General features: G+C 40.5%; 1 protein-coding gene and 1 long non-coding RNA gene across 3 annotated transcripts in view; both read right to left on the bottom strand.

The window, feature by feature from the left end:
- Window positions 1–1,336: 1,336 nt before the first annotated feature.
- Window positions 1,337–5,413, bottom strand: LOC137840435 (uncharacterized). 2 transcript variants are annotated; one of them, XR_011087081.1, is made up of 4 exons: window positions 4,898–5,413; window positions 4,719–4,802; window positions 3,566–3,665; window positions 1,337–2,490 (listed from the first exon to the last, which is right to left on the bottom strand). It is a non-coding gene; the product is annotated as an uncharacterized lncRNA (long non-coding RNA). The 2 variants fall into 2 exon arrangements; XR_011087080.1 differs by lacking the exon at window positions 1,337–2,490 and having other exon boundaries at window positions 2,817–3,665.
- A 242-nt stretch (window positions 5,414–5,655) lies between these two features.
- The window catches only part of fgfrl1a (fibroblast growth factor receptor like 1a), a 36,430-nt gene continuing 17,211 nt past the window's right edge, over window positions 5,656–24,874 (bottom strand). Inside the window, exons 4-8 of the mRNA XM_049747988.1 lie at window positions 11,814–11,873; window positions 10,047–10,346; window positions 9,580–9,752; window positions 8,232–8,412; window positions 5,656–7,820 (exon numbers count right to left, since the gene is read on the bottom strand). Coding sequence (XP_049603945.1) covers window positions 7,414–7,820; window positions 8,232–8,412; window positions 9,580–9,752; window positions 10,047–10,346; window positions 11,814–11,873 — 1,121 coding nt within the window. The 3' untranslated portion in view covers window positions 5,656–7,413. The remainder of the gene's footprint in view (window positions 7,821–8,231; window positions 8,413–9,579; window positions 9,753–10,046; window positions 10,347–11,813; window positions 11,874–24,874) is intronic.

Consider the following 24,874-nt stretch of genomic DNA (forward strand, 5'->3'; position numbering starts at 1 on the left):
GTCCACTTACGAGGAGTGACTCCTCCAAGGCACAGCCAGGCTCACTTATTTACAACAGACACACATAAAGAGTGAGATGATCACTCCATGGGCAAAAACATTTGGGACATGTGATCATTCTGCCCAAAGGAAGCAAATATGAAAGACATTTAGGAGTCCTGGCACAGTTGTGAAGGATTATGACTGGAGTTGATTACGGGTGTGAGTCGAGCAATCCAAAAACAAATGAACTAATCTGCATCCTTTGTGGGGATGATGGAAATTTTCATTGGAATGGGAAAACCTACAGGCAAAAGACTTGGATTGTAATTTTCCCTACAGGAGAAAAATGAACAATTGGCACTTTAATCAGAACTGGCCAACACACGGACAAGAGTATCGGGTCACGCTGCACCTAATGCAGTAAAGTTTGACAAAAATATGGAATGACTACAAAATGTCCCCATGTGTAACTTCTTCCACACAAAAACATATGTAATTATAACATGATGGGCATTACACTGGACAGAACATTCCCCCAAAAAGTCTTGATAAAATGACCAATCAACAACTAAGAACCCAATTCCAATATTTGATTGATTGAGCCGTTAATTAAGAGGTGTGTCCCAATTCGCAATACTTTTTGTAAATTTAGTTAAGTTAGTGCTCCCACCGTTTAGTTATTGCTCCCACCTTTTCTTTTTCTTCCCAACTCCTAAATCTAGAACCTCTCACACAAAGGCCTTGTCACTCTCGCTCTATGCCACGCACGGGCGCACGCACACACACACACACACACACACACGCACACACACACACACACACACACACACACACACACACACACACACACACACACACACACACACACACACACACACTTCACCTCTGCATGGCTCCAGGCTGTACAAATGAGCTGGGCCCACTTCAGAGAACTAAAGAAAACTATTCTCTTGTCAGTCGGAATTATTGAGCACCGTGTTCCCACAGCGTGTGCGCACACACACACACGCACACACACACACACACACACACACACACACACACACACACACACACACACACACACACACACACACACACACATCTCCCTTCTTCCAGTTAAGTGTGAGAGAGAGAAACTTGTCTCCCTTTAATGTGATCCAGATTTCACACTTTGTCACACTGAGTTGGGAGTGTGTAAGCGTAATCCCCCAGTGTGGGCAAGACGTGACACGGACCAAATGATTTCACAGCACAGAAATTTGTCTTTGGATGAAGACATTTATACTCTGACACTTAAAGCATGTCAGGTGTTTATTGTCCACTTTGTGGTTAATATGCAAAATGTGTGGAAGTCGTTTTAATGAGCCTCATAGTTCGGATGTGAACTTATGTGCAAGCCGAATGAGAGTTTTTGACATTTGTTGAAACCCAATGAACACAATTTAGAACACATTATAGATTTTACAAAATGAAAACAAAACATTAGATGCCACCGCATATGGAAGATATGTTTTTGATGAGTTACGTAACAGCAACAACAGTTGTTTTTGTTAGTGTGGCATAGTGCGAGAGAGAGAGAGGGCGAGAGAGAGAGAGAGAGAGAGAGAGAGAGAGAGAGAGAGAGAGAGAGGGGTATTCTGTTTCGGCTGTTTTTAAGTTACAAAAGTATTTTTTGTAGTTTTTGTCCACTTTGGCCATGTTTGACTGAAGATTTTTGACGTTTTGGTGCCTCTTAAGTCCCAGCACAATTTGTCTAATTTGTCACATATTACAACAATGTCCTACACTTCATTTTCTTTGGAAAAGTGATTTGAGTTGAAGATGAAAGATGAAAGATGCTCACACATTGTAATTAATTTACACAGCACCCAAACGTGGGAAGAGTGCAAAACGGTACTTGCCCATACTGAGCATTGGTTGCCAAGCGACCAAACAGGAAGCGGCCTGGTGCCTTTTCCCACGTTTGGACTGTTATCATCGGAAAACAAACATTAATTAAAAAACTCAACCAAAATGTCTTGTGGTTGTTTGAACTGACTTTGTTGGCCATCAGCCTCTGGCACTCTTCAGTTGTAACCTGCAGTCTTGTCAACATCATTCACTTTACTAAATATGTGATTGAAATCTTTTACCATACATGGTCAAGTAAGCGTCTTCCAACATGAATACACACACACACATAAAGTGCATGTCACACACGTCAATCACAAAAGCAGACTTTGGGTTTTTAACCCAAACTAGAACAAATTTTGATCGACACATTCACATCTGCTTCTTTTGAAGCGTTAGTAGAAGATGAGCACACGCACACATACACAGCATTTTGATTTCAGGAAGAAAAGAGGTTGACAAGTCCAAGAGGAACAGGTGAGAACGTGAATACACATATGCACTTCAATAGACCCTTGCGCAGACACACACTTACACAAAGGCAAGCAGGCGGACTGTTGTCTTTTGAGGGGCCCACTCTAAGTGTCTGACGCATACTTGAATGATGTCAGCGTGGCTGCTGAGAGATTCCTTTTCCTGTCGCGCAGAAAAACGTGCACACACACATACAGAAAGGCCACAGTCTTACCACACACATTATCACCCTTTACAAATGATCTTACTCATATCAAGTCAGTGTAAACTAATAAAAATAAAAACAATGAAAGTCAGGCGTTGGTTTAAGTGAATTACTGAATATTAATCATAAAGGACTGTGACAAAACTGCTCTATAAATAATGAAAACAATAAATATAGGTTTACTTTTTTGTGCTTTTTTGCTGTATTTTCTTAATTTTTTGTAAATATTCATTGTGTTGCAATGGTGTAAAATTTATTGACTATGCCCTTCATTTGTGAGGAGGTTAAAAGAACTTTGCAATACAGGCGGATGGACAAAATTGATGCTACCCCTAGAAAAGATTGGAATTTTTCAACATTGGTTGAAATGTTCAAACTTGGTCATGTGACTGAGTCAGTCGGGCCTATTTAAAGGCTGATAGGCATGTCACTGTGCTGACATGGGGTGTACCCCATGAACATGAAACAGAGGAAGCAAACGAGAGCATTGTTTTAGGAGATTGGAAATACAATTATAGATAAGCACGTCTCCATCTCCAAGAAGGTTGATGGTCCTGTGACTACCTTTACACATAGTCAGAAATCACAACTCGAGCAAACTTTTTTTTTAATTTGAATGATTTTTTCATTTGTTTTCAATTACATTTGTCTTTTTTACTTTTATCACATTCAATGACCACTGCGTGTTTTGGTTTCATTAACAGAGGGCTGCCAACAATTTTGTGTGCATATGTGTGTGTTAAAGACTTTGGAAAAACAAGACTGTGAACTTGGGCTTTTTTCACCTCTTTGTCGTTCTTTCCTCTGCCAGCCTCGCCTATCAGATAGCGGAGGGTGATGGGAAAATAGTCGGTGGTGGTGCAAGAAAAATGGAAGTTACGCCCTTTTAGCCTATGTTTTTTTTGTTTATATTGTTGGCTTGGTAGCCCAGTTAAAGATTGAGTGCAACCACAGCCAGGTGTGTGTGTGCACATGCGTGTAGCGTGTGTGTGTGTGCACAAGTCTGTCATGGTGGCTGCCTCCATTGAGCACCTGAGCGGCGTTTCTTTTCTTTGCTGTGAAAAGCTCTTTGGACAGCTTCTCTTCTTCAGCGAGCACAGCTGCTGTTGACTCAAACACACAAGAATCTCCTCTAGGATGAGACACACACACACACAGACATACACGCAAATGCACGTTTGATTTTAGAAGCACACAAAAGCACAGCACAGGCATCCCAAGGGGCAAATATTCCAATTTCAACATGAGTTGGGTATCAAAGTGAGATTTCAATTCAGGAAGAGGACTTGAAAGTAGAGTTTATAACAATTGTTAGGGTTTTAAATTTGTGTTTCACTCTAACAAGGGTTTCCGTTTTGAGTTGATGTTTCAAGTCTTGGTTAGAGTTTCAAATTTGTGTCAGGATCGGAATGGAGCAGGGCGACCAAATGCAGCTTGGACCAGGGTTTATTGGAGAACTTAAACACAGACTATAAGAGGCTTGACTAGGGACAAGACTAACTGAACAAAAAGACTAGATAAAGACAAGAACCACGACGACAGACGAGACGAGAACAATCCGACGGGTGTGACACGCAGACAGGACTTATATACACGACAGGTAACGCGAGGCAGGTGACTGTGATTAGTACATAGATTGAGAGTAGACACAGGAAGGGAGGGGCGAGCACACAGACACTGACAATTTGGGTTTTAAACCTGGTTTAGGGTTTCAAACTGAGAAGGGTATCAGATTAGTTTTTGGAGCTTGCTTTCCAAAAAGCATAAAGACTGCTGTGTCATGGTTTGTGTTTTGTCTAGATTAGATTTATTTCTTTTCCAGGTATTTCCTTTTCATCTCGTTAGATTATTTGATGCCCCGCTTTCTGTCAGTCTTTGTTGGATCATGGTCTCGTTTTGACATTTTGAGTTTTGGTGAACTGTATTGTTTAGATTTTCAGTTCTCTCCCAGTGTCCCTGCAAGTGCTTCTTGTTAATAAATCATTCTGTTCAGTCCGTCCTACTCTCCTGCATTTTGGTCCATTGCTACATACATCAATCATGACATGCTGGCTTCCAATTATGCGCTGTACTCAATTGCCCTGAACCTTATTTTCAATTGAACAGTTGCAACAGTTGTAATTAAGTTAATTTTTTTTTTTTGTCAGACATTAGAAGCATCCTTGTCAGAAGCATCTGGAGGTACCTCAGTGTTGCGTCTGGATGGTGTCATGCTCTCCACACGGCCAACAGCAGTCACATTTCAACTATGGAAACTCGTGCATCACCTCTGGGAGAACGAAAAGAACCAGACCAGCGAAAGACATAAAAGTCGCGTGGAAAGCCATGACTCTTCCGAGGTGTCGACGCCTCTGATGTTTTTACCTCATGCGAGATCCTTGTCCATCTCTTCCTCACGTCGGTTGAGAGGATGAGGATGGAGAGCAGATGTGCCGAGTGAAGGAGCAGCGTTAAGGCTTCAAATAAGACGAAAATGATTTGCAGAACAGGATGAGAGGGGAAACATTTCCCTTTGAGTTGTGTGACGTGCGATAATGATCACTGACAGGCTACAGATGACGTCTGCAAAATATCCACAGACAGATGATCATTTTGGATTGCTCTAGATCAATAAGAGTTCTCTATCTGGAGCACAACTATAATACCATGAAAGATGGTGGACTGGCAGTCATAGAAAAAACACAAAAGGGTTTCAACTTTCAAAAGTAGGGCTTTGCGCCACGATTACGGTTTCAAGCTTGAGTTTCAGGTTAGAGTGTGTGTTTCTAAATGGTGGTTCAAGCTAGGGTTTAAACAATTTTAGAATTAGGATTTAGAGCCAGCGGAAAAGGTTTCAATAGAGGGTTCCAGTTTCAACCGGTTAGGCTTTCAAATTAGGATTTTACGTTTCAAGACAGGGTTACTTTTAAGTTAGGGTTTCAAGTTCGAGTTAGGGTTTCAAGTTCCGGTTTCAAGATAGTGTCAGAGTGTTACTCAAAGTACAGTTATGGTTTGGAATAGGATTTTAAATTGGGATTTCACATCTGGGTTTGGGAAAGGGGGAAAACATCTGTAGAAGTAAATAATAAAATATAGATAATTATAATCTAATTAATAGTCCACATTTACACTCAAATAAGGAATGCAAGAGATTACCTTGTTTTAATGGCAACAATTTATATGAAATAAAACATCAACTGTACAAGATTGTCCGTCCATACAATGAGTATCAATAAAATCATAACATACATCTGACAACAGGTATAAATACAATCAATATCTTACAATGAAATAATGTATACAGTTTGCATATAATATAACAGTAGCTGTGTGTGTTTGTGTGTGTGTGTGTGTGTGTGTGTGTGGTGTGTGTGTGTGCCTATGCATGAACACAAAATGAAACTGCAGTATAATGCCCAAAGAAAATAAATTACATATGAAATTTCGTGTCCTCAATCTCGAAACATTTTTAGTTTTTTCTTTTTATTCGCTAATTCGACTATTTTTAAAAAAGATAAAATTTTAATTCACATTCATATAAACCAGCGGTAAGTGCACATTAATACATTAATATATTGTAGCGGCAGTCTGTTAGCTTTAGACAACATGAGCAAAAACAACAACATAGTAGAAATGGCTTCACAGGTTTTAATTGGTATAAACTTGATAGGCAGTAAGTTCAATGCATGCACTCTGTGGCCATAACATTAGGTTCACCCGAGATGAGGTTTACAAAAAACAATCTGTGTTTAAATATAGTAACTAATTAATATTGCCAGCATAGATATTTTAGTATCTGTCTAGTAGGAGTTCTGAATTTGGTCACAATCTGTCAAGTGAGTTTGACGAATCCCTGGAAATTAAAGTAAAATGGCCACTTCTGACCAAAATGGCTGATTTTCTGTGTCTTTCCAGACTTTTTGTGGGTGTTCCCATGAGAGCCATGCTTACCAGATTCCATGTATCTAAGGCACTGGTGTCCAACTCAAGGCCCGGGGGCCAGATACGGCCCGCCACATCATTTTATGTGGCCCGCGAAGACAAATTGTGCATCAAATTTGTGTCATTACTAGAATTGCAAATTGTCTTCACTTTTAATAATACCTTTTTTTTTAAAATATTTTGTATATTTTTACTGTATATAATATGAGATGCTCATATATTTATTTGGGTTGACGGTCGTAATGGCCCTCCGAAAGAAGCTATGACTACAATGCGGCCCGCGAAAAAAATGTGTTTGACACCCCTGATCTAAGGGAAACTGTTTTACCCAACTGATTTAAAAAAAAAAAAAAAAACAATGCCAACCAAGAATTTACTGTTTGATGGTGAATAACTATATTTTGCTGGCAGAATCCCTGCATTCCTTCCTGTGTCTTTTTAGACATGGCTTTTTTTGTGGGTTTACTCATCGTCAACATGCCTACCAAATGTCATGCTGCTAAATGAAACTGGCTTTGCGGGTTGTATTTTGAAATACTTCCACAAAATGGTGAGTTTGATGGTGTCATCTTATGAAACATGTACCGAGTGCTTTGAAGTGTTTAGCAGCCTTTTTTCCCGCCTGCTGCTCCGACCAGTGAAGTGAATCTGGATGTTGTTTCTTTAACGACACTAACACGAAAACAAATAACGTTACACATAAACTATTACATTTATACAAAGACCCGGGGTTGAAGAAACATGCTAAATGCTACATAATCATATCTGACTATGTACAGACACAAATGTTCAAAGGACGGAACATGAGGATGTTTTATTACTCCATACTTAGTCTTGAAAAATACTTTGAGGGATTTTTGATTGTTTTGAAAAAAATAAAATAAAAAATCTCTGCTTACATTCTTCATTGAGTTCCAATATGCGCTAAAGTGTCATGGCTGTCATTTGTCCCTCCGTTGCTAACACTGATAGTGAATATGCTGGTGTTGGTGCACTTTGCCGTCCACGTGCGAGTGCGAGTGTGTGTGTATGTCGTGCGTGTAGATTTTGGGGTACAGTTTGGAGGATGTCAACGGCTGGTTCTGGTGGGCCACATAGTCCTCGTAAGACAGGGCCTCTTTGTCGGCGCTGGGGCACACTCTCTCGCGGCCCGCCACCGGCAGGCGCTGCGAGACGGTCAGGGCGGAGGAGGCTTGTGAGGAAGATGAAGAGGAGGAGGACGATGGGCAGCTGCGTTTGGACTGGCAGAACCAGAGGAGGGCAGTGCCCAGGACGAAGGCCACACCCGCCGGTATCCCGATGATGACGGGCCAGGGCAGGCTCTGCGAGGCAGCGGCCAGGACTAAATTGTTTTGGGGCTTCACATCTGCAAACACACAAATCAAGAGCAAAGACATGGTCATCCACAAAGAAGTCAAATCGTGTCTTCATAATGAATGGTCAAAATGTCCTACAACGGCATCTTCAAAGCAAAATGTCTAACCATCCTGTGTATTTTCAGGCATGGGTTCGTTAGGCTTTTTGTCGCTTTGTAAAAACTGGTTCCGAGGGCAGAATTTTCAAATTCACCTGTATGTCCTAAAACAGTTAGTTGGAACAAAAATTGCTGTGTTGCTTGGGCATTGGTTCCTTCGACCTTTTGGTGGGTCTAGTCATGAAAGACATGTCTACCAAATTTCAGGTTGCTAATAGAAACTCAAATATTATATTTTGCCTTGCTTGGGCCCAAATCAATAGAACAATGGACGTAAATTTATGGAAAAAGACGGGATCTCACCTGGCAGCACAGTAAGGTAGGCGCTCCTAAAGCTGTATCCCATGGTGTTAGCGCCCAGGCAGATATACATGCCGGCATCCTCCTTCTTGGCGCGAGTGATCAGGAGCTTGTTGAGGTATGAGCCGTCAGGCCGCGACCAAACGTCCCCAGTGGGCAAGACCACATAGCGGTGGTCCCCCACCTGAATGACAGCACACAAGCAGGATGGAATACATTTAGCCCTTCTAAACCATACGTGGTCATATCAAGGCATTTTTTTTCTTTGATAACAGCACAACATTCGTGAAGCAACGCACTGCAAAATAGACATAAGACTATAATGTGCACACCTTTCCAGTAGCTGGTGATGTCACTTTGAGTGACACAAGTAAGAAATGTCCAGTTCTGACCTCAAGATAAAGTCAAGGGGAAAAGACGTGGCCGATGACCACAATAAGCGTGTTGTTCAGATATTCAATCAATCCATCACTTAATTTATCCCTGGAGAGTAATTAAAAGGCAATTTCAGATAATTGTATCATTTACTGTACATGTCACTTCATTGTAATATTTAGTAATAACACAGGGGAATACAATTTTGTTTGTAATTAAGAATCAAAGACTGTTCCTAGTTTTTCTTTATGACGTCGAGTTTTTAAACTGTAGGATCGCCATTTTTTTAATAAATGTTCATGTACATGACTAAAACATGAAAATGGAGTTACAAGCAAAAAACAAAACTGTACTTTATTATGTTAAGTTAATTTTGTTTGTTTGTTTGTTTTTGTATATTTCTTTCATTCTTTTTTCATATTTATTATCAGTAAATTTTGTATTGCATTTTTTTTAAATCTGTTTTTATTCATGTTCTATTGAATCTGCTTCAAAATAACAAAACAATTTATGCAGGTGCCTCAATGACTCACTTAGGTCAATGGGAGAATCGGTGCTAATTGTTCTAAATGTTATTTTATTTGTTGCCTAATTATTCATTCATTGTTTAAGTTTTATTTCCTTCAACTTTATTTTTTTAATAAAATAATATTAGTGAGTTAATGAATGGTTATTAATCAGCATATTTACTTTTTTATCTTATTTCATATAGTTACACTATATAATTAACATACTTCATATAGTTACACTATATAATTAACATACAGTTACTATGGTTTTAGAATTGAAAAAATAAAATGATCTTGAATATCATATGTGAATATTTTTTTCTTTTTTCACTACTATCAATTACTATCTACACTACTTAAGCGTACTTCCTAAATGTCACCCATAGAAAACCTCGACTTAGATTGCTGTGACGTCACCCCTCCACTGTAAGGGATCTGGGGCACACGCCCCTGATGTAACGGCATACCTCGAGCGTGGAGTTGAACTTGCTCTCGTCACCGGCCTCCACCCGCTTGAGCCACTGGATGACGGGCTTGACGTCGCTGCGCACTTTGCATTGGAAGGACGTGCTGCTGCCGTAGTCCACTGTCGTGTTGACTGGGTGAGTGCCCGTCAGGATGGGCTTGGAGTTGGTGCGTTCTGTCCAAACACACATGCAACAATAACATTGCTGTTTCAACTGCTTTAATATAAACCATTTGGAGACAGATGTACAGATGTATTCTCTCATAGTAGTCCTTGTTTCATGATGAACACACTACTTATCATTTTCTGCTGCTACATACAATCCGCTGACTCTACTAGCTGCTATTCCCATTCACTTAGTATACGTCGATTGCAATGACATTCTATGGCAAGAATTAACAAAGAAATTATGTACAGGCCAGGCTACTGTGTAGTGTTTTCATTGATTTTTGTGACTATAGGACTCACGTATGACTTCCACTTTGTAGGTGGCGTTGATGTGTCCTGCTCGGTTGGACACGTGACACGTGTACTTGCCGCTGTGTTCTGGCGTCAGGCTCTTTAAAGTCAGAGTCCATTTCTTTTTCCTGTCCTCCTCCGCACCTCCATTTTCGTCATCGCCCTGTGCGAGTGGGCGTCCATCCTTTAGCCACACAATTTCGGGCCGAGGGTTGCCGCTGGCTGTGCACTTGAGGCGCACTGAGCTGCCCACCGGCCGGGCGATGACGCGCTTCCTCATCTTGGCTGGCTGTGTGAAGCGAGGACGTACTGTGGGGCAAACACGGGCAAGGAAGGGTGAGCCAAGTAGTAGATGAAATAATCACACGAAATCCAAATCAATTGTGAATTTTAGGGTGATGACGGCGAAGTCTTACAAATGGAAGTCTCATAACGAAAAACACTAACAACTCATGTTCTGATCGGGGGGACTGCCTCACTCTGGTCATTGCTCACATGAGCACTGAAGCCCCTCAGCAGAATGAGAGAGTCCCCAGTGGCAGAACTCTCCTCGGCACAAAAAACAGGATTGAAAGAGACATTTCTGATTCGTAAAAACGTGTCAATAATATTACAAAAAGAAATAATAATGTTTATTAATCATTCAGCGAGACTCCTTCATGAGTTCTTTCTTTCACGTTTTACTGATCAAAACTCCAAATGTATCGAACCAAACTGAAAACTGTGATTACAACACCAAAATGGAAATAAACAACACCACAAACACAAAAGGCATGAAATTCATCCGTGAAGTGGTGCCCGCAGTTGAGAAAGAATTCCTTTGCTTTTGCAGCCCCATATGAAAACTATTTGTTATTGCAGCGCCGTGTAAACAAGCAGGAGGAAGAGTTATGTGACACATTGTTATAAATGGTTCTCCGCTGGGCGGGATCGCACAACAAACATTCCCGAAAAGGCTTTCAAGTCTGGCCTCTTTTGTCCCTGTCGGCCAGTGGAGGAACGCTACCGGACGGCTCGAAACGATCTTAACCAGACGGGAGGAGGAGGAGGAACTGGACGTTTGGACATAAATCCAAGAGGAAAAACATGCAAAAGGAGCTCTGAGCAATTCAAATGCAAAAAACAAAGCAAAGAGCAAAGGACTGACGTTGCAGAACATGAATTAAATCAAAGGGGAGGTGAGCAGGGAACAGATGGAAAGGAGGTTCACGGCGAGGTCAGAAATAAAACATGTTTTCTAGTGATTACATCATCGTAAGAATGCATATGGCGTTCAGTAAATACACATATAGATAGACCTGTGACGTATGACTCGATTGCTGTAAATATATTTTTAGATATCTCACTGTTTAACTTTAATCTTGGTCGATCTTATTAAAGTCACAGGCAATCAGCACCAAAAACGAATCAACCAAGCAAGTGAGCTACTTGGTCCATCTGTCAAGTTTGGAGACGATTGAAGAAAAGCAGCCGGAAAATAAAGAGACTTTGGAGTATTTGATCTTGGTGTGATTATAACCATTGACTTCACCTTTTAAAATTTGTTGTGTGAAAATTTCACATACTCTCAAACATACATAGTCAATATTATGTACGTATTTGGCTGCTAATTTAACAAGTGGAGCAAACAAACAAACACACAAGGTTTGGGACACAGTTCTTAATCAAACGAGAGATGTAAAGAAATTTGAAGATGAAATGATTAAAAACACAAATATACAGAAAGCAAAGTTATGTTCAAGATAATTAAGTGATATATTCTTTTATTGGCATTACCCAGTTTCCCGGCCAGCTCTGGAAGGTGTTCTGAGTTGACTGGCCCGGCTTGAGAATCATCTATAATGACAGAGGAAAAAAAATCATAAGAACGAATACACAATTGTTGGTTAAATAAATGCATTTTGATGACAATCAATAAAGATCTTGTTTCATCGATTGTAACCTAAATAGAAAATGTATTTGAATACTATTTTTGAATCAAACAAAGATCAAATTAGGTGTAAAGGCAGTTGAAGTTGGATCATACGAAAATTATTAATTACATATTTATTATCACAAATTTCATGAAATATCCTGAAAAAAAAATCCACAGTATTTTAGAAATATATTATAAAAAGTACCCTACATCAACTAATGAACAAATAAATTAATGAAATAGCCTTTAGTTGATTACCAAAAAATATTTTTTGAAATAGCTATTACCTTTTGAATATTAATATGAACAATCTAAAAAATATTAAGCTTAAATTAATTGGAAAAATATATTGCAGAAGGAAGCATCTTGACAGAAAGATATTACTTAATTACTATATTAACCAATAATATATTTAATACTTGTAGAATGATTATTGATTTTAAACATTTAAAAACACATCTTCAATAAATAAATAAATAAATAAATAAATAAATAAATAAATACAGGAAAGAAGATACAATAGAGGCATCATTGATTACAAAAGAAAGCATGATTAAAAGAAAACAAAACACTGATACATAAGTGATAATAACCCAATTTCATTTTTTCAAAATAACAAGAATAACACTTTTAAATTGTTACAAAAATAAAGACTTAATTACAAATATGTCATTTCTATACAAAAAAAAACAAATAATAAATCCACAGGAAAGGAAAGAAGGTTGCAGTTAAGGACTCATCAGCAACTAGAAACGCACACACAGACAGAATGTGTCCAGCAGCTGTTTGCTTGCCTGGAAACATGAATACCGACTGTCCAATGTGTATACGTGTGTGTGTGTGTGTGTGTGTGTGTGTGTGCGTGCGTGCGTGTTTGCGAGTGTGACTGCGTGCATGTGTGTATGTGTGTGGACATGCATACATGTGTGCATGTGTGTGTGTAGCGGTCACTGCGTAGGAGCCAAAGGCTGACACCATGACATGAATTAGTGGCCCTTGCACAGAACCACTAGACTGCAGGAAGTGCATTCTTTTTTTCAATTCTTAAAATCCGTACACTTCCTCTCTCTCTCTCTCTCTCTCTCTCTCTCTCTCTCTCTCTCTCTCTCTCTCTCTCTCTCTCTCTCTCTCATATCTATTATACACCAGCTACGCATTTGGCATTTTTCTTTTGTGTCATTATTAACTAAATTAATCTCATGGATGGATGGAGACAGACAGACAGACAGATAGATAGATAGATAGATAGATAGATAGATAGATAGATAGATAGATAGATAGATAGATAGATAGATAGATAGATAGATAGATAGATAGATAGATAGATAGATAGATAGATAGATAGATAGATAGATAGATAGATAGATAGATAGATAGATAGATAGATAAGAATTAAAAAATAAATTAAAAAATCAGTCTGCACCAGAAGAAAAGTACACAAATGTTTACAGTGTTATCCGTTAGCTGTAATAAATAATAATTACAAAGAAATTTAGCAAGTTCGAGAAAGTTTTCACACTTATGTGCTCAGACCCTGATGAAAAACAAGTTGGGCATGTAGGAGTAGAGAAAAGTGCAATATCATCAAGAAGACGACAAAGTGGTGCTGAGTAGTCAGACATGGGCTGCTTTTCCTCCTGCACAAAAGCTCTTACAACGCAAAACTGCTCTGCTGGCAAGTGGGTGTGTGCATGTGTATGTGTGTCTGTGAGTGTGCAAGTGTGTTCTCAGGTGAGCCCACCTCAACATGATCCTATAAGTCCTCGTCTAATCAATCTCCACGCATTTTTCTTATGTGTGAGCATATCTCCTGCAGACTAAACAACATGGGCGGTAAGAAATGCACAGTGTGTGTTCATGTGTGTGCACGTGGACTTTGTGTGTGTGTATGTGCGTGTGTTGAACTTGAAGCAGCAGAGTTTCGTATTTCCTGAAGCCAGTTGTACCAAGGTTTAATCGGGTGCCATGAATGGACTCAATGCACTAATTACATCCACCTGTGTGTGTGTGTGTGTGTGCGTGCGTGCGTGCGTGCGTGTGTGTGCGTGCGTGCGTGTGCGTGCAAGCATATACTATGACATCATCGACACAGCATCAAGTGCCAGGAAGACTGTGTGAGGCATAAGATCTCAAATTCCCACCGTGCTGCCTCCAAATTCTCAATGGTTTCCCCTCTTGATGGCAAGTTCAACACCCTCCCCGTTTTGGGTGCCTCAACATACCCTGGAAAGTTAGGGAAAAAATAGTGCCAGACACCAGTTTCTCCAATCAACACAAAATTGGGTGTGACAAGACCCATGGAAATGTCTCAAGGACCTATGACCAGAATTGAACAGGAGGACCACCATATTGGTTCAACAAAAGTAAATATTGAGCAGTTTGCTACAAAACACTCATTTTAGGGTATATCTGACCATTCCCACAAATTTGAACAATTTGTCCTCGACTTGTAATTGGGTGGACATGCCTATCATAACAGGACACGGATAAAAGTCTCAAGGAGCCATGCCTGAAATTCAATTTAGTTTGAAGAAGGCATTATGATCAAATACCACTTTTACAAGGAAATATGCTCAAATCTGCCCCAATGGAAAATGATTACCCAGATGTAAGCTGACTCCAAATTCAAAAGCAAGGCGTCAAAGTAAGATGGTTTTAAGAAACAAAAAAAGATTAGTTTAAGTAAAACTACACTGTAAATCCCAATCTGCTTTCCTGCGGCTGACCCCGGTCTACCCGTGACAAGGTATGAAAAGAAAAATATTCCCACTCAGGGAAGTATAAAATATCCGATTCTGTTCCTGAGTTCTCGTGTTTCAGTGGTTTCTCCTGAAAAAAAAAAAAAAAGTGTGAAGAAAGAAGGACTTGCATTGTTTCCATGCAACAAACCTTTTTAATCTCCCGTCCGTATGAGATTGTGCAAATACACGTGTGATTAACGAGCAGTGCTTTTATGGCAGACTCCGGATCTGTTTTCCATCACTTATTCACCCGTCTCGTTTGACTCGCTGCAGCCAACTTTGGCTCGTTTACGCCGTGGCCAAGACGTAGCGATAATATTTGCAAGCGCGTGTGTGCAGGAGTTGTGTGTAACCACCCTAGTGTAATGTGGGTGTAATCACATTTGTGGAATGCGTCAAAGAATAGAGGGAAAACAAAAGGCACATAGGTGAGCTGTAATTGTGGTCAACCAAGTCTGGTTGGACATAATTCCAAATCAAAAGCATTCTCAATCCAAGTAAAATTCCTTGCACCCACTTTTGAAAAATGATCATCAAACTTTGATGCCCTTCTCCGCAGAAATGAGTTGAAAAGTTGGGGCTCCAGTTAGGTCTCTTTGGTAAATTTCTGCATCGAAGTTCCCTAAAGTACAAAATGGCTTCTTTCAAGCCAATATGGCCGACTTTGTGCTCACGCTTGCGCATGGGTCCTTGAAACTTTTTCGTTCATGATAGACATGGCCACCCAATTTCTTGTAAACTGGCGAAACTAAAGTCGGTGGATAATTTTTCAAATTCTTGTGGATGGCCATATAGATGGCAGACTTCCTGTTCAGTTTCAGACTCCAGTGCTAGAGGTTTTTTTTGTTATGATAGATGTACACCCATTACATGTCAATCGGTGAAAGTTGGTGTGCTTTTGTGGCTTGCCTGAATGGTTACATTGACCTTGGTTGTCTGCTTCAAAATGAAATGGCTAACTTCCAGTTGAATTTTGGTCAAGGGTCCTTGAGCGTCCTGTTTTGAGAGAAATGTCCACCCAATTACATGTCATTTCGTAATTGGGGATGTTGTGTTGGGTATTCCCAAAATAAATACATTTCCACAAGGATACATGTACTTCCAAAAATTGGCAAGTTTTCCGGTATGTTGAGGGCCCCTTAAAGAGGTGATTCATTCTTAACAAGAATAATAATAAACAGACATTCCAAGAGAACACCGAACATGGATACAAACGTCATGCAATTAATTACTTCATGTCCGCTATTCAGGATGGCTCATAGGTGGTGTGTATTGGTCTGCTAGCCCATGCACGTCATTACTGGCAAACAATACCAGGATCTTAATTCTCTAAAGATTGTCTAAATCTACAGCCCATAATTTTTTCAGTTAAGTGGACGACATGCTGGCCTGGGACTCAATATGATATTCAAATATATACATATATATATATAGAAAACATAGAAAAAAAACAGACCCAGAATGCATTGCTTTCTATGTGAACAAAAGGATGGCTATTGTTTACAAATAGCTTTCTTTTTACACGGTTGTTCTCGCGTGAACACAACTCTTCAGCTTGAACCCCCGTGATCTTCTGGTCTCGCCGGTGCTGATTTCTGGAAACCCCTGCACACAGACCGCAGTCGGTGTGCATTGCATTCCGTCCGGCGTCCATCGGTCTTCCGCACAGACCGCAGCGTATCCGTTCCGGACCTGCTGTGAATTAGGCATAAAGAATCCCTCTTTCTACTTAAGCAGCGAGAAGCAGGAGGAGCCTTTCACACAGTAACGAAAGTCATCAAAGGGGTTTGATAATGGTGGCGGCGTGGCATAGAGTGGTCATCTTCCAGCCAGAGGTTGGGGGTTAGAGCTCCAGCCATTGTTAAAGTGTCCTTGAGCAAGACATTGAACCCCAAGTTGCTCCTGATACCGTGTCATCGGTATGTGAATGAGGAAGCAGTATGAAGCGCCCAAGGTAGAAAGTACAGCTCATTTACCATTTTACCGTGATACTGTGTTGGATGCCGCCAGAGTAAGCTGAGGACACAAGCTCTGGTTAGCTTTGTACAAATTAGCAGACATGACAGCATGGATTTGAAATTGGACCACCACAATAACGATTTCAGGAAATGGATCGATGCTCGGCATAGACATATAGAGCCTTTACTGCGATGGTTTCTTTGTTAAATGTCCCGATTATAAAATCACACATGTAGCTTGTGTCATAGCTGCATGTCTGTCTATCCATGTTCAAATTGCTAAAGAATTCAATGAGTTATAATGAACGTAACCAAATACAAACACTAGCTGATGTATATCTATGGTATTGACAACTAGATCCCAAGAAGAAGCATGCAAGCTAACCCATCCATAGTTTGCTGCACTATTTTGCGACACCGTGTGCAATAACCAAACCAGAATCTACAGTTGGCCACAATGCAATGTGAGAAACCCCCAGAAAAAACAGAGGCTGCAGTAAAATCTTGGAAAAACATTTCAAATGAAGAATGCAACAATTTGGTGAAGTTAATGGGTTACAAAGCTTGCAGTTTTTGCTCACGCTAAAAGACAAAAGGTGGACTGTCCTTAACACATGTAAACGTGTTACAAACATCATGAAATAAAATCTGAAATCATGAACTTGTCTCATATTCATCTTTCAACTGAAACCCAAATATCTTCAGTATACTGCAAAATCAAAGAAATTGACCTTGCCGTTCCAACAATTTTGGAGGTGACTGTAATAAATCCAAACCAAACAAGATGAGTTCTTTCCATGGCTAAGAGAAGTCGATGCCTTAGTTAGAAGGAAGGAGAACACCATACTTGATTGATGTATCAGTTGTTAAAATCTTTTAAAAAAGACTTTATGGTCGTGTTTAAAATAGTATTTGGGGGCGTTGTCCTATGAAAATGTACGGAATTTTTCTGGCTGAGGGTCGCAACGGCTTTTTTTTTTAGATGTTGGTGTTAATCGGTGCCCCTGGTGCCAATTACTGTGCAAGTCACAGGGGGGTGAAAGGATACCCTGATTTTATATTTAGACTTTGGCTCCAACCTCAAACAACCCGGCACTATAAAAACTCATGTCACGCACCAAAAATAGATCCTATTCGCCGGGATCAAAGTGGCGCTGTACCCTCAAAGAGATGCCTCCCTTTTGCCATCCATCCAACCATTTTCTATATTGCTTGTCCCCACGGGGGTCGCGGTAAGGACGATTAAAAAAAAAAAAAAGAAAATGGCGTGAAGTGCAATTATCTTTATTCATACATGCTATTGTTGACACACTGGCATCAAAGACTTAACTGCTGAACCCATTTCAGCACTGTTTACTAATCAAAACAGCAGCACCACCACCGATGCATGTACTGTAAACAGTGTCCCGTGAAGAAATGAAAGCCTCCCACAAATGTCAGCCCTGGTAATGCTATTGTTGAGTGGATATAAAAGTGTTAACTGCTAAGTTCATTTGAACTCTATTGCTAACCAAAACAGCAACACTTATGTAGAACGTACAAAGATTCCCAGATCAATTTAAGCGTCCACCAAAACACTCCCCGATGTGTTTTGGAGTGATTGCATGCTATTCTATTTCTACATCTGCAAGAATGCCATCTGTCTTATGTAAGCGTGCGTGTGTGCATGTGCGCATGTATGTGTGCCAGCTGCCTGCCGCTTGTGTAACCCAAGTGCACATCAAGGCAGCGGCGTGCTCTGATGAATCAAACAATCTTTTACGTTGCCGCCGCGCGCATGCTGCCTTTGAAGCACACACACGCCGCCGTACCCTCGGCTGGCCACTTTCAACTCCTAATCAACACTCCATTCCTCAGACCCACTCTCCTTCAGTGTTGGTTTAAGCGTCATGACAACCTCCCTAACTAACCACCAGTACTCACCAAAAATTCCCACATCCCTTTAATGATGCCCTGCTTATGCTCTACTTAAGGAAAAATATGGGAGATTGCTGTCACATGTAGAACACCATTCAATACTCGTCAGAAATCTCCTCAGTGTCTTTAATGTTGCCGTGGGTCTCTTGGAAGACTCCATGACCACTTTTCGCTGTGTTATACTGAAGGAAGAATATGGGTGGATTGCCGTCCGTCACGTCAAGATGCCTCAAAATTCCAAATTGCCTTCACTCTTTCGGTCCTAAGGAGCTGCTGTTCTGCCTGTTTTAGCAGTTCATCCTGCTGCAATACACCTGATTCAAATGATCAGCTCATTGACAAGCTCTGTAGAAGCTTGACTGAAGACTCTGAGACTCCCGCCAAGCTGTAATCAGAGCAGGAACCCCTTCAAATGTGGAGGTAGCATTTTGTCACAGAGCCACCAAACATCCATTAGTACAGCGGATCAGTCCATGTGGCACATTCAGCAGACACATTGCCACATTTGACATCACCTGGTGCAAAGTGCCAAACGATTCAGCAGGTTTTGAGTGGTGCGAGGCGGGCACGGCTCCAACACAAACATGCACACTGAAGCACATTTCAAAGCCCCTTGAGTGTCAACATAACGCAAGTGTGTGTTTGCACAACTGTCGGCTTCTGTGATTGCGTGTGTAGCGCATGTACTGTGTGCGCGAGTCTCTCTGGGAATGCGCCGCGGCTCTCGTTTTTAGTTTCAAAGACGTATTGGCACGCTGCAGTGCAAGGCGTCATGCTGACAACTTTTCTTTGATCAGCAACACTTTACAATTGCAACAATGTCAAATAAAAAGCCAGGCACTCATCACCGCAACACCATGACCCTACTTTGCTCAACACGATCACCACTGCTGCTCCTCCTCTTGGTAGCCTCTCAAACCAGTGTTATATGAGCTATACTGTGTGAAAAATACACAAGATTGAGATTGTTGTCATGTGCTCCGTAAAAAATTCCTCCGACTCTTTCAGTAAAAGAAAAATGCACATATTTTGCCAATACTTAAAATGGCATATTTGTTATACAGCTGCTTCGGAGGTGCTGTCCTATCGAGCCTTCTTGTGGTCCCCTGGCAAGGGACAGATTATTATGCCAATCACTCAAAGGAGTACCACAGTATCAATTTGAAACTGCACCACCGTAATCTGTGTGGGATTGTTTCTTTGTGATTGGTCCAGTCATCCAGTGGCGCGGCTCGGAGAAAATCCGCGGGCTTGGGACAAGATGGATTCTGATTTTATTTTGTGAACTCACAAATATCGCAAGAATTCAGTTCGCAGGCAAGGCTACCCTGGTAGCACTTACAAAAAAAAAAAAACACAAAAAAACAGGCCCCCTCCATCATTTAAATTGCTCATCTCTAGTAGAGAGTGGATGTGCCCCCACATTCAATTGGTGGTGCTGCAACAACTGGCTCGTAAATGTCATTAAAACACAAAAAGATTCCTAGAGGAGAGGCAAAGTAGATGGAAAAAAAAAAGAAGAGGAGGAGAATGTGAGCTCTTTGATGGATGCCGACAAAAGTTTGTAAAACTTCAAACGGGGTCTTTTCTCCCATCATTGCACACTCTTCGCCCTCTTCTCCAACTTCATCTTTTTGGGTAATTCTCCTTTCAAACTGTCTTGCTGGAGGAGCACGGCAGCCTAATAACACAAAACACTCAATCCCTGCACTAACGAGGAAAAAACTCCTCAAGAGGATGGAAGACTCAGTCACGAGACGACCCTATTAAGTGTGTGTGAGTGTGTGTGTGTGTGCGTGTGTTTGTGTGTGTGTGTGTGTGTGTGGGTGTGTGTGTGTGTGTGCGTGTGCGCATGTGTGCGTGTAAAATAAAGTCGACCACTCTTCAGAGCAAGAACCTAAAATGACTTATGGGCCCGGATTTTATTTCAAAGAAAAATAAAACAGATGGACAACGTAATTTGTGGATAAGGTTGAACAAAAAAAGTTAAAACAAATGTAAAATATGCAAAATAGTTATAGATTCTAATAATAAAATAATTTTCATTTCCAATTGCATGATTTATTTTTAGTAAATGACCAATTATTTTACCAAATTAATTCAACAGGCTAAAAACATGAACTGCCCGAATAATTCTTGGCCATTTGATTGAATGAAACTATGGAAGGTATGAGAAACTAGTTCTCTCAAAAATCTTCAGGGAAAAGTGTTGATTTTGCAGAGAACAATCCTGAATCTGTGGAGACATTTTGTTGATTTCCTCGGCCATTAAAAAAAATGACCTAAAAATTGTAAAGCAAATTACTGTAATAATCAAATGTGAATTATTTTAGAAAATTATCTGCAAAACATTGTGGTCATAAAATAATCAACACACTATTTGCTTTGTCCTCCTTTTTTGTAACATTCAAACATTTATAATAAATCTAATTCTAACAAACTTATCAGTTATTTATTTATAAGTTATAAGTACTAAATGGATCCAAACGATTTATTTTGTGCAACCACTTCACGAGATATATATATATTTTTTTCCAAACTGTATGACCTCAGGGTTGTTTCACTTAAGAGGTTCTGCTGAGGGGTTTTGTGCATGTTTGTGTGTGAATGTGTGTGTCGCTAACAATAGCTTAGCACATCTAATCCTCCAGGCTACATAATAGCCACTAAGCTGTCTATTCACAAGTACATGCTCTGATCAGTCACCCACATTCCTTCCTTTTGCACTTTTTTGTGGTTCTCCCCTCCTTTATCCGTCTCCTATTTTGTTTTCTTGTACAAGAAAAGAAAAAAAATGAATTACCACAACATCTGCAGACATTTCTAACCCAACCATAATTGAGCATAAAAACAAAGTCTTGGCAATAGAGCAGCTGTGGTGCTGCTGAACAGTGTACAAATGTGATCATCAATCTTCGCAGCCATACTTTGACCACACACACAGACAAAATGCAATTTGGTGTCTTCAATCTCGCTAGTACCCTACATACGTTTCAACTTTGCGTTCCACCTGCAGCCCTTGATTGCTTTTATTCGCATTCATCTCTTTGTGTGATAAACTTTTGTTGGGTGGGTTGGATAGTTAGCAGAATGTGCATGACAATGAACAAGCACACGAAGGACTGGAAGGTATGCAGCTTCATTCAAAAGTATCATTACAGGTGATGGCCTTGTACTTGATCTGATCAATATCAAACCCTACGGAATCGCACTGGTTCATTGTAAAGTAGTGCACAAAGAATTTGAACTGTGAAGTGTTACCACAATTGCCACTCGACTCTTTTCTACTGTATTTGCAGTGATGATCAAGCCAATGTTTGAATAGCGACAGTATCTTGATGTTCCAGACATGTTCCAGCTCGAACCATCCATGCATTGAGTTATTCATCTGATGACATCTCCTGCGGAAGCTCTGGTGAAAAAAAAAAAAAAAAAAAAGTCCATTCTTGACTTCTTTTCTCCCTGCCATGTCTGGCATCTCTTTTAGCGGAGGTGAAACGAGGCAGAACCAGCAGAGGATGTGGGACAGACAGGCGTGAAATGGAGGCCTGACCCCCTTATTCTCCTGTGGAAGCGTGTCGAGTCAAAGCGTCCACGTGTGCATGTATGTGTGTGTGTGAGAGGACTATTTTGCCACCATTCCACTCGCAAAAACATCTTTTGAAATGTGACTCAGCCTGCACACTTTGTTTCATAGAAGCCAGCATGTTTACATCTCGCCGTCATCACTGAGGCTCCAGGATTTCCGCCCGCTGGGACTGCCTCTGGCTCGCTATAGGGGCCCTGTGCCGATTTTGACCCCAGGACTACAACTACAATAGCTTGTAGCCAAAATCTGATTTTTTGCCCATCCACATTAAAATTGGATGGCTGGGGTGTTGGCTCAACAGTCACAAAGCACATAAAATCTGACGTTTGCAAGACAGATTGAAACCCTATTCCGCAAGTTGTTTGATATATATATAAAAAATCTAATGTGACGAGGAATTTCATTTGAATCAGATATGCCTGCAGTCTAAACCAAGCAAACAGTTAAGTGTGTAACCTTGGTTAAAAAATAAATACAAAAGACAAGTCAATCATCATATCAAGAACCAGTGGGGAACCAATCAGTAGCCAAGTATAAAACCAATTCAAGCAGCAGTAAAACACTGAGCCAAAATGAATAAAGAATCAAGTAAAAAAAATACAAATAAATTAATTAAGAACCACACCAGTCCTGTCTTCATAATGTGACTCAATAAAACCAGAATATACTGAATATCACTAACCAACGGTAATTACAAAAAAAATCTTGCCTCTTTAAGTCATTTGTGCTCATGTGAGGTAATACCAATGTCATGTCCACAGTCCACACAAAGACATAAACACGCACAAAACAAAATTAAAATGCGTGAATTGGTGAGAGAGCGTGTGTGCGTGAGGCCTCCAGCAGTTAAACAAATGTGTTTGCCTGCTGCATTTTTTTGCCATTAGCAAGGCAGCACCGCATGAAACCTGAGCACAAGAATCCTGCAAGACATAGTAAACACACACACATACAGAAGAGTGGTCCAGATGGTCCACTCGCCTTGTTAGAAAGTGAGTACGTGACAAAGTGACATCGGGTTATTTGAGCTGCTTCCTACACACTACAGCCACAGTTAGTTGGAAAAAAAAAAAAAAACTAAAAACAGTAGCGTAAAATGTTACCGTATAAATATGACACACATTCAACTACTGGTAACACAAACACACATATATAACACGGATTAACGTCCTTTATAACTGAAATGTATTGTGTGATGTGATGCATTATGGGAACTGAGTGGTGAGAGCATACGGCAGGCTATGTTGGTATGCATTGTTGCTTTGTTCTGTTCATCAGCATCAGATAAACAAAACAAAACAAAAATCAAGAACATATGCTCTGTCTTGAGTGGCATTAACAAAAATGTCAGCCTCATGAAAATTGCTTTTGAATTGAGCAAGGTACGGCTTATTTTCAAAGCACATGCATTAGCTACGGGAACAACACCGCTAGCTAACATTAGCTAAACTAGCATTAGTCTTATATCTCTTTATTTATTCACATACGTATTTAGGGTATAGCAGAGCGCCGTCATAAGGCGTCATATCAGAGTTCTTCAATGCTACGTGAGTGCCACCCAGCATTCAAATAGGGAAACTACGGACTACAGTACCAAAGAAAAGCGATAAAGGAGGTGGACTACTAAGGTGATAAGGACCTGAAGAGAGAGGGACAGAAGTTCTTGAAACATGGACAATGGCCAGCTGATTTACTAAAGGACATGGAAAGAGGTGTAAAAGGATGGGATCCCGAGGGATTGAAAACCGGAAGAACCAGTGGATGATGGCGGGATAGAAGATAAAGATAGAATAAAGATCTGGACAATTGAGGCAATAATGAACTGTAGACAGAGAGAGAGAGAGCAGGACTAATGACCTGGATGATGGAGGGCGGGGGACACAGCGGCTAAAGGTATAAAGGGACGAGATATTGAGGAATTAAACCCCTAAAGAATCAGTGGTTTTCTCTGGGACGGACAATTAATGATAAAATGAAGAAACCAGACTATACAGCGACAGATGAATGGTGGACAAGGACTAAAGACTTGGATGATGAAGAGATGGGACAGCAACAGAGGCATGAAGGGATGTGAGACTGAGGAATTGAAAGATGATTGTTTGGAGGGACAGTGGGTGGTAGGACCAAGGAACTGACGCTGCCACTACAAAGATATGGGCGAAGGAAAGATTACAGACATGGACAGCGGGAGAGTGATGGAGATATACTGTAAAGGGAGAGGATACAGATGGCTTGAAAAAGTAAACAACCAGTAGATGTTTGAAGGAACAATGGAAAGAGGAACAGAGAGACAAAAATGTAGATTGTGGAGGTATAGAGCGCTGATCTTCATCTGCAACCTGATCCCACATGTTGGTTTTTGTCCAGTGAACAGCTGCAGTCTCACTTGGGACAATGTCAGATGGAAAAATCATAAAGTGCTACTTGTAGACCAAAGCAATAATTCTATGGGCCACCTGGGCATTATTCACAAAGCTTCTCTTTTTCACATTCAATGTCAGCGGTATTCCAAAATGTACTTAACCGCCTGGCTTTACAGCCTTTGCTCAAGACTGTTGATAAAAATTTAGCAGAAATCATGGGCTCAAGCCTTTTAGCATATGGTGTGACAAGCTTGGATGCCTTTGAGTTGTTTGCCACTGAACTCATTGGGACCTTCAAAGCGGATTCTTTTTCTTTTGGGATGTCTATGTAGATTTGAAGGTAAAATATCATTT

Source organism: Syngnathus scovelli, chromosome 1 (genome assembly GCF_024217435.2).
Source record: "Syngnathus scovelli strain Florida chromosome 1, RoL_Ssco_1.2, whole genome shotgun sequence".
Lineage (NCBI taxonomy): Eukaryota > Metazoa > Chordata > Actinopteri > Syngnathiformes > Syngnathidae > Syngnathus > Syngnathus scovelli.